The sequence below is a fragment of the Dasypus novemcinctus genome, chromosome 3 (genome assembly GCF_030445035.2).
Source record: "Dasypus novemcinctus isolate mDasNov1 chromosome 3, mDasNov1.1.hap2, whole genome shotgun sequence".
Classification (NCBI taxonomy): Eukaryota; Metazoa; Chordata; class Mammalia; order Cingulata; family Dasypodidae; genus Dasypus; species Dasypus novemcinctus.
Genome location: NC_080675.1, coordinates 113,561,513 through 113,577,017, shown reverse-complemented (window position 1 = coordinate 113,577,017; position 15,505 = coordinate 113,561,513). Strand labels below are relative to the sequence as shown.

Below are 15,505 nucleotides of genomic sequence, written 5' to 3'. Positions count from 1 at the left end.
TGGCTTTCTCTCCTGAATTTCATTCTGCCTGTATTACTCCAGTAATAGGATTAAGACCCATCCGGGCTGAGGTGGATCACACTTTAACTGAAAGAAGCTCATCAAAAGGTCCTGCTAACAATGGCTTCACACTCACAGGAACAGGTTAAGTTTAAGAATATGTTTTTTGGGGAGCATACACTCCAAACCACAATAAGCACTAACAAAAACAATATCAATCCAACTAAAATTAAATTTCCACTGGTGTTTGTATCCAATGTGATACTCTTAAAACCTGAGGCTGTGCTTCCTCCTTTGAGACACAGATCTTTGAGGACATTTGCTTCCAACAGAAACCAACAAAATATTTTGTCAAAGTAAAAAAAATCTGATCCTGGGTATGACTTCTTTATTTAAAAAAAATCTACTTAACATGTTTCATTTGGACTTTTGGTTTCTCCAGATGGCTTAACTTAGTGGAAAGTATCATGATTCTTGCAGCTGCTGAAAAGCCACTTCTTGCACTAAGGGAGGACACTTTTTTTTTTTTTTAAGATTTATTTTCTCTGTTTCCATTCGCTGAGTGTTCCTCTGTGACCGCTTCTATCCTTATCAGCGGCATGGGAATCTGTGTTTTTTTTGTTGTGTCATCTTGTGTGTCAGCTCTCCATGTGTGTGGCACCATTCTTGGGCAGGCTGCACTTTCTTTCCTGCTGGGTGGCTCTCCTTGCGTGTGAGGCTCCCCTACACGGGGGACACCTCTGCGTGGCAGGGCATTCCTTGTACCATGCCCAAAACGGTCAAGGAGGCCTGGGGTTTGAACTGCAGACCTCCCATGTGGTAGGCGGATGCCCTATCCATTGGGCCAAGTCCGCTTCCCAAGGGAGGACACTTCTGTAAGACTCTAAGCTCTTCCTTTAGGCTTTAATGTTTAGCTAATGCTCTCCTCAATTGTGAGAAAGCTGTCCTTGAGCATTTAAAAATATTAACAAGCCGAGAAAGATTGCACACAAACCAACATAGTATTTGCCTAATACTGACATCATTCCCCCATTTATCAACTGCATATGAGCTAATTCACAACAAAGAAACTTCTGTAGGAGCAGAGCAAAGTGTGTCTGGGAAGCCAGGTCGGAAGACTGCTGAAGGAGCACAGAACTGGAGCAACAGAAAGCCATGTGGAGGTGTTTCATCTGAGCCAGAGGTGGCCCCACAGCAGGGAACAGTCAAATGACTGAAATAGTCATGGCCACCAGGCCCAGTGCTCTCCCCCCCCCCCCCCCCCATAGAGCAGGATGGACTGGGCCCAGGTTGCCTCTCTGATCATCCCTTTAGTGTCCCAGTTAGGCCCCTGATAGGAGTGTCACTGCTTTAGCTTTATTTCTGCCCCTTATGGGTCACGAAGAAGTTAGTCTCTTCCCATCATATGCTCATCTCATTAAGTGAACCTAGAGGAAATGGGGCCTGTGCCTGGGCTTTAGGAAGTCCAAAACCACCCAAGACTAAATATAAAATTTTGTTTATGTGTGCTTTTTCTGGAGAGAGGATCAATACCTTTCATCAGATTCTCTTAAGATGTTCAAGATCCTAAAAATGTTTAAGGCCCACTATTATAGGCTTATTTTCTTGTAGCAACCTACAGCTTGAACATAAAATTTATTTTGCAAGGTAGAAAGGTAAGTGCTGTAGGACTCTGCAGAAGATTTATACTGCACTGAAGCCCTGGGATTTGAGAGGTCTTGGTGATTGTGTGTATGGTGTGAAATGGCAAGAGTATTTCTTGAATCCCATATTTAGATCTTAAATTGAGTCTTAGACTGTTGAATTGGTTCAAATACTATATTCATTGTTTGTTCATTTATTCTTTCATTCAACAAATACTTCAAGCTTCTACTATGTGCTGAGGTGAAGGTACCAAGTAGTAAAATGAAGGAGAGAAAAATCTCTGCCCTTCTAGGCCTTATATTCTGATGGGGAGGGAGCAGACAACAAAAAATAAGGAAAATAAAGCAGAGAAAGGGGAAGAAGGAGTGCCTAAGGTAGAAGTTAGGATTGCAATAGAATAGGTTTGGAGTAGAATGGTTACAGAAGGCATCTCTGAGACATCTAGGGAAAGAACATTCCAGACATCTAGGGAAAGAACATTCCAGGCAAAGGGAGCAGCTAGTGCAAATGTCATAGGGGTTGGAAGAATGCTTTAGCAGAGTTTATTTGTATCCTTTGTTCTGCATAAGAAGTATAATTTCATTTTTACTTACGTGTCTGCATTGTACTGGGATTCTACACATGATATAATTCAAGGCAAGTCAGACAAGCATTGACAATACCAGCTCTGTCTGGTCCTGGCCTTTATGAATGAAGAAGAAATGTGATGTGTCCACAAAGAGCTTACATGTAGAACCATTGGGGTAAGTGTGAAAAAGTTCTCCGGGAGCTTAGAGAGATAAGTGAGTAGGTATGCCTAACAGGAGGGGAGAAAGGAGACGAACTGGGCCCTGAATGGTGAAAAGGAAAAGTGGAATGTACAGCAGCACTTGGAGACTGAAGGATGTACCATCGTGTCCAAGGACCTGCGAACCAGAGTCCAGTGTGATATTTGGTAGTGAGGGATACGTCGCACTGGAAAGAAATGTTGGGGCCAGATTTCAAAGGACCTTGAATACCACGAAGAGGTTAGGGCTTTGGCAGGCTTTGGGTGACATCCAGGCTTTTGATGTAGATGGATGTGACTACATCCATGTTTTTAGACACAAACCTTGGAGGCAGGAGGCAGCTGAAGGCCTGAAGGAGGACTGTGGATTCACTTACGGGCCCCAGCAGCTGTATTTTCTCTCAGACTGCTTCTGGGCGGGTTCCATGTTGAACTGCCAGTTGTCCTATTGAGTTGCCCTTTCTCACCAGTCTTTTTCAGATTATCATGATTCTCTTATCTGAGGACAGGGTGTTCCTGGATGGGTGGAGTATTGTGGCCAGATGCCAGTGACTTGATGATGTAGGTTCTGGGAGGTTCAAGGCAAGACTGTGTAGCATTTGTTTTCTGGTCAGTTTGTCTGGAATACAGGTGTATTACAAAGGGAAAGGGCCTGCCTTTGCCCTGCTCTGACATTTTCTTTTTATGGAAGTAAAGTAATCCCAGTATGAAAAGGTTGTAAAAGTGTAAGGAAAAACAACTTTACCTAGATCCAGCCTTAACTCTCATTTTGCTTCTTCCTCATCCAAACCTTGTCTACATATATATATTTTAACATAATCATAATGATGTACATTTTTTTAGTTTTTGTTACTTAAAGTTGTTTTGGCATTTTCCATGTTGTTGCGTGCCCTTCATAATTATATTTTTTGTTTGTATAGTACTCTTATCAGTAGAATGAACCATAATTTATTCTGCTGATGAAGGAGTTCTGTGTTGTTTCCAGAATTGCATTGTTACAAATAATGCTTTATAAACTTCGTCATATGTAGTATGCTTTTTTTTCCCATTTTATGGATTATTTTCTTAGGTTAAATTCTTAAAATTGGGATTGGTGGGTCCAAGTGCTTTTTCCTTATTGAGGTAGAAATATTGACTGCCTTAGCAGTGATTCAGTTTCACAGCATTGCATGCACCAGGTTGTATCATATAAAATAATTTTTTATATGTGGTTATAAAAATGTCACCTCTTTGCCATTTTAATATGTACCACATTGATTCTTAATATAGGGAACATTTTTCACTTATTTAGTCTTCTTTTGTCAATTGTTCATGTCTTTTGCCCATTTATCAAATATCTTACATTTTATAACCAATTTGCATTAGTTTGTTTAATACAGTCAACATATTAGCCTCTTGCCAAATATTGCAAATATATTCCCTATTGTCTGTTTTTTTGTTTTAGTAATAATCCTTTTTCAACATATAATTTTAAAATTATGACTAAATAAGTCTATCGTTTCTGCTTCAATGTCTAATCAGTTTTTCCTTGGAAATTTTTTCTCCTCTACCTTCAAAAAGTTGATAAGTATTTAATTCTAATACTATTTATGTGTATATATCTGTTTTGGAATGTAGAGTCATGCTATTTGTTAACATTTTAGTAAAATATGCATACAAAAAAGTGCTGAAATCATAAATAGACAACTCGTTGAGCTTTCATAATCTGAGTCATTCCTTTTAAAAAGCCAGTCTGGAACTTATTTTGCTCTAGTAATAGCCTTGTTTTAATTTATTTTTTCCTCAAATCACTGGGCTCCCTTCCAGAGGAATCATATTTACCTTCCATGTAGATCCCACCCATGTGATGGGCCTGTACCCCGACCTGCTGCCTACAGACTACAGGAAGCAGCTCCAGTATCCTAACCCATTGCCTGTGCTCTCCGGGGCTGAGTTGGAGAAGGCTCACTTAGCTCTTATTGACTACCTGACACAGGTAGGTATGATGCAGAGGTGGACAGAAGAACTGACTTGGAGGTTCCAATACCTGTTTCTCTATGGCAGGAGTTGAGGGCCTCTATAAAGCCACAGGCATTCCATAAAGTAATGCTGTAGAAGTCTGGAATGGGACACAGTTTCTTTCTATTCCTTTTCTAAAGTAACAGTACTTGCCAAATCCTGATACCAGGAAACACACCTGATTCCTAGTGTCTTCACACTATTTTGTGATGGCGGGGGTTCTTAAGAAGGGGTCTATGAGCTTGAATTGAATTCAAAAAAACATTTTTGTGGGGATGTATTGGTGCGGATATGATATATTTATTAAATAATACACAGTGTAGTGTGGACTTATTAAGAGTTCCGTGGTTTTCACCTAACTGGCAAAGGGGTCCATGGAACAAAAAGGTTAAGAACCCTTGTATTACGGGGACTAAAAAGAGTAATTTTATTTGATAGCAAAGGACAAGTTTTTTAGATAAGCTTTTTGTAAAAATATATCACTTTTTAAAAATGCCTGCCCTATGCATAAAACAGAAGAGTACAAAGCAAAAGTATAGTCACTTGTAACTCTACCACACAGAGAAAAGTAGCATTTTAGGGTTGCCGTTCCAGACTTTTAAATGTCTTTATGAGTTTATTTTTGTTTATTTGTTGGTTTATCTATTGCAAACAGATACAAAACTGTATAGATTGTTTTATAGCTTACTTTTTATTTAGCCATATATTGTGAAAGTCCTTCCCTATCAGTAGTCTTCTACAGCATCTTTTGGGGATATTTAGATATAAATTGTTTTCAGTTTACCATTATGGGTAGATAAGTGAAATTTTAAAGTTAACAAAAATTAACCATTAAAGCCGCTAATCTCTGTTGCAGAAGTCTATCGTTTATTTCCTGTGGACCCATTCAGAGTTGGAGAACTTCATATTATTCTGCTTACTTGTTTTGCAGAAGTTTATAAGGGGTATCCTGGGTAGACACTAAGAAGCGTTTCTGGGGAAATTGTAATGGTGGCTTCCCACCACCTGCTTTTGGGTCAGTGGGTGTCTAGCACATCTGTCAAGCATATCTGTAGGCTTTGTACTTCCTTGACCTTGGGCTCCATGGTCAAGCAGCAGCTGGTAGCCTGCAGGGAGCACACAGACTCATCTCTGGCCTGTGCACTACATGGCCCATGTGCCAGGTGAAAAGGGTTCCTGGGGCAGAATGTCTCCCAAGCCTGCAGCATTAGAGAAACCCCTCAATAGCCAACGCCTTAGCTTTGGGAATCCCTGACCTTCCCCAGTGATGTCTGGAATATGTGAGGTTAACTGACACTGGTATTATGCCAGAATGAAAGTAGAACATAGACGACCATGGGCCTTGCTAGATACAAAAGAGTACAGACTGGATAGCATTTATATGAAGTTCTAGAATAGGCAAAAACTGATGTACGGTGATAGAAATCAGATCAGTGGGGTGGGTGTACAGAAGAATTGACATGAGGGACTTGCTGGGGTGACAGAAATGTTCTGGTGCTTGATTGGGGTGGTGATTACATGCATGCATGTATTCATTTGTCAAAAGACCTAACAGGGCACTTAAAAGGAGTATATTTCATTGTATGAAAATTGTTTCTTGATAAAGTTGATTTTAAAAATAAAAGAGCATGGGTGGAGAATCATGGGAAGATGGCCGACTAGGAAGCTCCAGGAATTAGTCCCTCCACCAAAACAACTGTTGAACTGTCAGGAATTGTCTGAATCAGCTATTTTGAAACTCTGGACTCTAGTGGAACACTGCAGCATTTGGAAAGAGATGGCAGTACAGGCCAGTAAATTGCAGGAAATGCTGATGAATTTCACCTTCGTGCAGTGACTGCCCAGCCACCACACCTGATGGTGGCCAAGTGTTCTCGAGGGCTCTGTTCATTTTTCTTCATTACTTTTTCTGCTCCTCACACTGGATAATTTTTGTTGTATTTTTTCAAGTTCACTGATCCTTTCTTCTGCCTGTTCATTGCTGATGTTGAATCCATCTAATAAGTTTTTCCTTTCAATTACTGTACTTTGCAGCTCCAAAATTTCTGCTAGACTCCAGAATTTCAACATAGTTGATTCGGACAGTTCCTGCTAGTTCAATAGTTGTTTTGATGGAGGGACTGATTCCTGGAACTTCCGACTCTGCTTTCCTCCCCCAGTCCTCTTGTATTCATTTATTTGATCCCTTATAAAACTTGTGTGCTAATATGGACCAAAGCAAATAGGTATGAGGTGATTTGGACATACATGGAGCTACCCAATAGCTCAGAAAATAAAGGAAGATTGAGCCCCACATTTTTTTGCCTTAACAGAAACGCAGTCAGCTGGTAAAGAAGCTGAATGACTCTGATCACCAGTCCAGCACTTCCCCACTCATGGAAGGCACTCCCACCATCAAATCTAAGAAGAAGCTCTTACAAATCATTGACACCACTCTACTCAAGTGCTACCTCCACGTGAGTTTTCTGAACAGTTAGAGAATCCCCCATCTCTTACAACTCTAGGAAGTAGAAGGGAGCTGTGCAGTTTAGGGTACATGCTACTAGTAAGAGTGAAATCTTTGATGAAGGGAACCACCTAGTCTTTGCCTGATGCCTGTCAGTTTCTTGGAATTAAGAGAATAAGGTAAGATACTGATTCAGAATCTGACAGTGGTAGAATTGGGGTTAGAGCTACAAAGTGAACAAGGGCAGTATTTCCCCAAAGAAAATACCCTGCCTCTCAAAATTAAAACACAACATGAAAAGGACTATAAATGTGCTAAAAAGGCTACTATCTCTGTAGTCCCAAAAAAGGATTGTTTTCTTTCTCTTGCTTGTGTTACATCCCTGAAGTTGCAGCCAACAGGAGGCCTCGGGCCAAGAGGAGGCCTGGGCTGGGGTAGGGTGGGGCACCCTCGGAGGCAGTTTCCACTGAAGTCCTGCTGTTTCTACAGACAAATGTGGCCCTGGTGGCCCCCTTGCTGCGCCTGGAAAACAATCACTGCCACATTGAAGAGAGTGAGCATGTGCTGAAGAAGGCACACAAGTACAGTGAACTGATAATCCTCTATGAGAAGAAGGGGCTCCATGAGAAAGGTAACTGAAGGAAAGGGGGTTCCTTTGATCTGGGAAGCTGTCTTGTACATTGACAGGGTCACCTACTAAGGTGTGATAAGTGTCCCGTGTGGGATATACTTTGTGGAACAGGCTCATGATGTTCTTGGGCCTCATGGGCAGCTCTGCAGGTGCTGGTGGACCAGTCCAAGAAAGCAAACTCCCCTCTGAAAGGCCATGAGAGGACAGTGCAGTATCTGCAACATCTGGGTAAGTTCATCTTTTGAAATGGGAATAGGAGAAGACTCATGTTTAAATGGACCAACTCTCGCTCCATTTCTGATTCTGGTTGGTCGTCCCCTCCCTTCCTGTATTCACCTGTATTAGTTAGCCAAAGGGGTGGTGATGCAAAGTACCAGAAATCTGTTGGCTTTTAAAAGGGTTTTTATTTGGGGGTAAAACTCACAGTTACAAGACCCTAAAGAGTTTATCTCAAGATTACTTCCTTACCAAACTCTGTTGCCACGTGTTGAAACAAGATAGTGGCAGTGTCTGTGAGGGTTCAGCCTTCCTCTTTACTCTTAAGACTCTGTAGTCCCAGCTTCTTCCAGTCTCAGCAGTAGGCTGGCATGGGGCCCATCACTCTTTCCAGGATTTGCTTTCCAGGCTCAGCTACTCTGTTCTCTTTACAAGGTCAGCTGTGAACTATTAGGCAAATGGCTCGTTGCTCTGCCCAGGGCCTCTGTCGTGGCTATGGAGCTGTATTTACCCCTCTGTGTATCTTCTTTGTGTGTCTCCTCCTCTGTTTCTATCTCCTTGACTGAGCATCTTTTTATGTAGCCCACCAAGGGGGTGGGAACTCAACCCTGCACACCCTAATGATGTGGTTGAATCAAAGCCTTCATCTTAACATAATCAAGTAAACATAAAGCCTTTGAATTTAAATCAGTCAATGGATATCACGCCCAGAGGAACAGACCAGTTTATAAACATAATCTATATCTTTTTTTGGAATTCATAAATAATATCAGACTGCCAGCCTTCTCAGTCCTATATGCAGGGTGGGTGTCAAGTGCTGACAAGTATCACATCTCTCTCTAGGCACAGAAAACCTGCATTTGATTTTTTCTTACTCAGTATGGGTACTGAGAGACTTCCCAGAAGATGGCCTGAAGGTATGTCACAGTTGTCCGTCTGATTTGTCTGAGTGTATGCATGCTTGGCCTAGATCCACTTGGGGTGGCAGTGGGTGAAGGGGAAAATGGATTTGTTCAGTTTCTCTGGGGTTTAAAAGAACAGAATGGGAAACTTGAGACAATAGTATGGTATAGTGGAAAGAGCCTTGCACAGGTATCAGGAGAGCTGGAATCTGGTCTGTCACACATTAATGAAAATAAGGACCTATGTCCAGATGCTTCTTATACACCCTTCTCCAAAAGTCTGTCCATTTGATTCCTACATTTGTGTGCAGTATCTGTAACATCTGGCTCAGTTCAGCTTTTGAAACAAATAGGAAAGGACTCGTGTTTAAATGGACCAATTATCCCTCCATTTCTGATTGTGGCTGGTCAATCCCCCTCCTTCCTGTAGTCACCCAGCTTTGTTCTTCTCATTTGGGTGTTGGTGGTAGGTATTGCAGTCAAATGGTTCTGCCTTTAGAACTCTGGTTTGTTCTGACAGATATTTACTGAAGATCTCCCAGAGGTGGAGTCCCTGCCACGAGATCGTGTGCTTGGCTTCTTAACAGAGAATTTTAAGGGTCTGGCTATTCCTTATCTGGTAAGTTTTTTTTTTTTTGGTCTAAACTTAAAAAGCTTCAAACCCAAGGTTCTAGATTATACTACATGGTTCAGTCATTGTTGACTGAACAGTATGAACCATGTAGATTATACTACATGGTTCAGACATGGGGCAATTCAGACTGGGGTTTGTGTCACTTCAGGATTGATAGAAATATAAGAAGGTTATTTCAACTTCCTCTGCATAAAGAAATTCCAGTAGATCAAACTGGAAACCTTACTTTTGATGATGTCTTTTAAATCTAGGTGTAAAGTACATAGGGATAGAAGAGAATGATGTTCAAGAAAAGAATTTCGAAGCTACATTGTACAGCCAAATTCACCTGTCACCACAGTGCAACCAAATAGGGTTTTTAAGTACCAGAATGCAAATATTTAACCTTACTTACATGGAATGTTGTGAAAGTTTGGAGGATTATGGGAGTTTAGACTGAAAATCAAGAAAATAATTCCTGACATTGTTGGATTGCGTTGTGTAGTTTTCTCAGTGGTTTTAGAAAAGCTACCCCATGGTAATCTTTGCTTAATTAGGGATAATCTGGACAGGATCTGTTAGGACTTTAAAAATGTGAGCGAGACTAGGTGACTGAACCAGGTCATGGTGTGGAGAGCAGCAGGCAGACCTCTCTCTTGCCTCAGGAACATGTCATCCACGTCTGGGAGGAGACAGGCTCTCGGTTCCACAACTGCCTGATCCAGCTGTACTGTGAGAAGGTGCAAGGTCTGATGAAGGAGTATCTCCTCTCCTTCCCTGCAGGTACCAATGCTCTTAGAAAGATGGGTCTTAGAGGCAAGCACATCCCCGAGGGTGCGGCACGTGGTACAAGGAAGTTGACTTCACCTTTCTCCATGGGCCCGGGCAGGAGGGGAGCAGGAGGTTCCTTTGAGGAGCCAGGGCGGCTAAGTGACCCAGCCCCAGAACGACAGATTCAGGAGCTCTTGCCTGGATCTGAGCATCTCCGAGCATCTCTGGGGGAGGCAGAAGAGAACAGATCTGTCTGGGAGATAACAGCGGTGCTGATTAGAAGCGGGTTTGCCTCCCAGAGTGTTGCTCTATTCAGCTTGGGTTTTTTTTTTTTAACCTGAGACTGATGTTTCAGGGTCACATAGAGAAATAAACTAAGTGAAGTCCAGTGGAGGCCTTTCCTGATCATCATGTTAACATCGTTGAACCCCATTCCGTACGAGGGTTTTGGTCCCACATTTCTTCTTTCTTTCATGTCGACCTTGGTTTTCCTTAAAGGTAAAACTCCAGTCCCTGCTGGGGAAGAAGAGGGTGAGCTGGGAGAGTACCGGCAGAAGCTCCTCATGTTTTTGGAGATTTCCAGCTACTATGATCCAGGTCGGCTCATCTGTGATTTTCCTTTTGATGGTGAGTGTCTGGCTTCTCGCCAGGAGCCAGTTCAGCTGAAAGTCATGCAAAGACTGCTCTTTTCCTTTTTACCAGTTCCCCAACCCTCTAAAAAGTTAGGCCTGGGAAATATTTGGTGTTCCAGACCAGTGCTCCTATTTTATCTACTCTGAAGACTCCCCTTTGTACTGTAACTGAGACAAGTGTCCTTTTCTGGGTGTGAACCACATGGTACTTGATAGCCAGGTTGAAACCTATTCATTGCTTTAGTACATGTTCTTGATCAAGTTCATTGTATAGCAATTTTTGTAATTTGGCATAGTTTATCTGAAAAAGGGATGTGAAAGTGCCACGAGAGCAGAGACCAAATGTTTGCTTACCTTACCTGAAGGGCCTAGAGCATTGTAGGTGCCTCTTATGTTTTTGACTGTTACCAAGTGTATTAGTCAGCCAAAGGGGTACTGATGCAAAGTACCAGAACTCTGTTGGCTTTTATAAAAGGTATTTATTTGGAGTAGAAGCTTACAGTCACAAGGCCATAAGGAGTAAATTACTTTCCTCACCAAAGTCTTTTGCCATGTGTTGGAGCAAGATGACTGCCAGTCTCTGCCTTGTTCTTCAGGCTCCATGGTCCCAGCTTCTTCTGGTCTCAGCTGTAGGCGTATAAGGCTCACTTCTCTCCCTGGGGCTCATTTCTTTCCAGGCTCAGCTGCTCCAGTCTCTTCACAAGGTCAGCTGCAGACTGTCAGGCTCATCTCTCTTCTGGGACCTCTACCATGTCTAATGAGCTGTCTCTCTCCTCTGCCTGGTCTTTTTCTGTGTGTATGCCCACCCACCAAGGGGGTAGAGACTCAATACCCTACTGACATGGCTGAGTCAAAGCCCTAATCTTAATTTTTTTTTTTAAAGATTTATTTATTTAATTCCTTCCCCCCCCCCCCCCCCCCCCCCCGGTTGTCTGTTCTTGGTGTCTATTTGCTGTGTCTTGTTTCTTTGTCCGCTTCTGTTGTCGTCAGCGGAACGGGAAGTGTGGGCGGCGCCATTCCTGGGCAGGCTGCTCTTTCTTTTCACGCTGGGCGGCTTTCCTCAGGGGCGCACTCCTTGCGCATGGGGCTCCCCCACGCGGGGGACACCCTTGCGTGACACGGCACTCCTTGCGCGCATCAGCGCTGCACATGGCCAGCTCCACACGGGTCAAGGAGGCCCGGGGTTTGAACCGCGGACCTCCCATATGGTAGACGGACGCCCTAAACCACTGGGCCAAACTCCGTTTCCCCCTGATCTTAATTTAATCAAGTAAATGTAACCTTTGAATTTTTAAAAAAAATTTATTTATTTATTTATTTCTCTCCCCCCACCCCCACCCCAGTTGTCTGTTCTCTATGTCTATTTGCTGCATCTTCTTCTTTGTCCGCTTCTGTTGTCAGTGGCACAGGAATCTGTGTTTCTTTTTGTTGTGTCAACTCTCCATGTGGACGGTGTCATTCTTAGGCAGGCTGCACTTTCTTTGGCACTGGGCGGCTCTCCTTATGGGGCGCATTCTTTGCGCGTGGGGCTCCCTTATGCGGGGGACACCCCTGCATGGCATGGCACTCCTTGCGCGCGTCAGCACTGTGCATGGGCCAGCTCCACATGGGTCAAGGAGGCCCGGGGTTTGAACCATGAACCTCCCATGTGGTAGACGGACGCCCTAACCACTGGACCAAGTCTGATTCCCAATAACCTTTGAATTTAATATAGTCAAAGCATATCATGCTTGAGGAACTGACCAGTTTATAAACATAATCAGTATCTTTTTAGAATTCATAAATAATATCAAACTTCCATACCAGTTTATAAGTGATCACAAAAATGATGGAATAAAGTCTCTCCTAACACAATTCTCACTTCCCCTTTTTAAGTTTAGTAATTTTCTCCCAGTTTATATTGGCCCCCAAATCAATTGCTCTAATAGCTTTGTCCCTGACCTTGTGCTGACATAATGGTGGTGGTGTTTACTTACATTCCTTTTCCTTATAGGCCTCTTAGAAGAGCGGGCTCTCCTCTTGGGACGCATGGGGAAACATGAACAGGCCCTCTTCATCTATGTCCACATCTTGAAAGATACAAGGATGGCTGAGGAGTAAGTTGACTCTGCTGAATCTCCTCCCTCCCAAGGGTTCTAAAAGTAGGCCCCACAGAGAGATGAGAGGTGTGCGAGACTGAGAATGCCATCTCCTCAGGCTCTGCAGCGGGAGTGAGACCCGCTCCCCAGCCCGGCCGCCCACTGTGGACTGGCTGTCATTAGGCTGTCATAGGCAGCACTGGTGACCTCTCCTCTCCGTGTGCCCCCTCTGGCCTTGTCCTACCACTTTCTCCCTTGCAGGTACTGCCACAAGCATTATGACCAAAGCAAAGATGGCAACAAAGATGTAAGTAGTGGCCCTGGCCCCAGTGTGCTTGTGCATTTGACTGCCCCCTTAGCTTACCTGAGCCCATCTGCTTTGGCTAAATGACGCGGCATGCCATGCAGGGTGTGGTTCTTCTGGGCTGATGGAGTTGCATCTGTGGGCCAAGTGAGAGGCCGGGTGGCAGGGCTACTTGGGTTTACACGTCTTACTTCAGTGTGATTATTAATAGCACCTCTGCCCCTTTACTCTCAAGAGTCCTAATTTGTATAAATTATGTGGTCAGCCTAGTGAGAAGGAACACCTGATGATTTTTACAAGGTGCATGTATATCCTGTGTCTCTATGCCAGCGGACTTGTCAGTGCCTGGAGACACTTTTGATTGTCCTGGCATCTAGTCGTTAGAGGCCAGGGATGCTTCTAAGCAGTGCACAGGACAAACCCCAACACCAAGGATTATCCAGCCCCAAATGTCAGTAGTGCCAAGGTGAGAAACCCTGTGGTACTGGTACCAGCAGAGAATGGGTTGTCTCACCTTGGGTTAAGCCTCGCCTGCCAAAATGGAGACAGGTCTCAGCTTTCAAAGCCCAAAGGAAACGAGGAACCTTTTTGAGTCATTTCGAGGTGTTGGCAGTTTGTAAACTGCAAAATGTAAACAAATACAAAGAATTTGTGTTTGTGGGTTTTTTCTTCTCATGGAAAAACAGTCCTTAAGTTTTAACTTCTTCAGTAGACTATCTGACTTTACCAGAATCTTTTAAAAGGCGAAAAGTGATGTTTTGTTCTCTGACAGCTGTTGCTATAGACTAACCTTATCATTAGGTGTGGTCAGTGCTGGGAGTTCTTAGAAGGGGACTGGTAGGGCCATTGGGGCCCTGACATTCATGGCCTGTGTCTCTGTGAGACAGGTGTATCTGTCCCTGCTTCGTATGTACCTGTCACCCCCCAACGTTCACTGCCTGGGACCAATCAAGTTGGAGCTGCTGGAGCCGCAGGCCAACCTCCAGGCTGCTCTGCAGGTCCTAGAGTTGCACCACAGCAAATTGGACACCACCAAGGTCAGGAGTTCTTGGAGAGATGGAGGGAACATGCAGGAAGCATCGAACAAGGGATGGGAAAAGAGACTGCGATCTGAGAGTTCTGTGGCTTTAGATGTTTCTGCAGTCTCACGCCTCATCTACCTCCCTCTCTTCCCATCTGTGTCCTGTTTCTAGGCCATCAACCTTCTGCCAGCAAACACTCAGATTAATGATATACGCATCTTTCTGGAAAAGGTCTTGGAAGAAAATGCACAAAAGAAACGGTTCAATCAAGTGCTCAAGAATCTTCTCCATGCAGAGTTCCTGAGGGTATGGGCCTTCCACATTCTGGGGTGCACTTTGATTTTTCAGTATGAGACAGTTATCACATACTCCATTTGGACAGAAGCAGAACTTTGTGTTCCTTTACACAATAACTCAAGCTGATCCAGCAGTCACCTTGACATTTCGTTGTGATTCAGTTAGAGGAATCACTGCCAGCCTCTGCTTTTTCTACATGCTGGACCATGGAACTTTTCCCCTAATCTCTCTGTTCTTCCCAGGTCCAGGAAGAGCGGATTTTGCACCAGCAGGTGAAGTGCATCATCACAGAGGAGAAGGTGTGCATGGTGTGTAAGAAGAAGATTGGAAACAGGTGAGCCTCCTCCCTGCCTCCACGTAGGCAGACTTCTGAGTTGATGGAGGCTCATCCTAGCTCAGCTAGCTGGAGGCAGCAAGGCAAAGTCCAGGTCCCCGTGGAGCCGGGATTGCTCAGGATAGATTGCTGCCCACTTACCAAAGAGGATGAGCCCTGGCTGCTGACTCTCTTGGCTGCTTTTAGTTTCTGAGTCTCCAGAGAACTGTCCACGTTATCTTTGGAAGCAGGCTTTGAGAACTTAAAGACCTGAAATGTGTGACGTGGGATACTTAACTTCTTGCCCAGAAAGCTCTTCTCCTCTGGCTGCTAGAAATTATCATGTAGCCAGTGTATGTGAGAGAGTTGAATGTGGGCAGAAAGTCCTCATCTTTTAAGGTTGAGCTTCGAAGGAAGAAAAAGATCCTTCAACCTGCTACCTCATGACTTGAATGAAATCATGAACTAGCATCTTACAGTTTTAATATGTAATCTCTAGTCATTTCTTTCAAAGGAGAGTGATTTGTCCTTTTTCTTATATGGCTGGGTGAATCCTTTTCTTTAGAAAGACCTAACTCTCTGACCTCATAACTAATCTGGAACTCATTCTGATGAGCATTGTCTGCTGTCAGGGAGCCAGTGCTGAGCTAGGGTTCAAGGCAAACCCCATCAGCTTGTGCTTTGCATTGATTACTTAAAAAGAAGTATCTCCATGCATGCTGGTGAAACTCATTCTCTATTCATTTGTTCAACAGAGATGTAGCTACCTAAATCCAGAGACCTTAGTGGCAGACTGTTCTTTGTAGTTATGGTGGGCTGCAGCTGTGATGGCTCCAGGCACAGTGCCCTTTCCAGGTGCCGGAGCACCTGAT

The 15,505-nt window shown here is 43.7% G+C and overlaps 1 protein-coding gene across 6 annotated transcripts in view; it reads left to right on the top strand.

The window, feature by feature from the left end:
* The window catches only part of VPS39 (VPS39 subunit of HOPS complex), a 47,243-nt gene that overhangs the window by 29,251 nt on the left and 2,487 nt on the right, over positions 1–15,505 (top strand). For all 6 annotated transcript variants that reach the window (XR_011648414.1, XR_011648413.1, XM_058294000.2 and 3 more), the window contains 13 exons: positions 4,243–4,385; positions 6,721–6,864; positions 7,344–7,485; positions 7,627–7,713; positions 8,545–8,618; positions 9,124–9,222; positions 9,882–9,999; positions 10,486–10,614; positions 12,613–12,715; positions 12,959–13,004; positions 13,889–14,038; positions 14,195–14,329; positions 14,563–14,654. Coding sequence is in view for 4 of the 6 variants with exons in the window: in XM_058294000.2 (XP_058149983.1) it covers positions 4,243–4,385; positions 6,721–6,864; positions 7,344–7,485; positions 7,627–7,713; positions 8,545–8,618; positions 9,124–9,222; positions 9,882–9,999; positions 10,486–10,614; positions 12,613–12,715; positions 12,959–13,004; positions 13,889–14,038; positions 14,195–14,329; positions 14,563–14,654 (1,462 nt within the window). In the remaining 2 variants the exon portion in view is untranslated. The remainder of the gene's footprint in view (positions 1–4,242; positions 4,386–6,720; positions 6,865–7,343; positions 7,486–7,626; positions 7,714–8,544; positions 8,619–9,123; positions 9,223–9,881; positions 10,000–10,485; positions 10,615–12,612; positions 12,716–12,958; positions 13,005–13,888; positions 14,039–14,194; positions 14,330–14,562; positions 14,655–15,505) is intronic.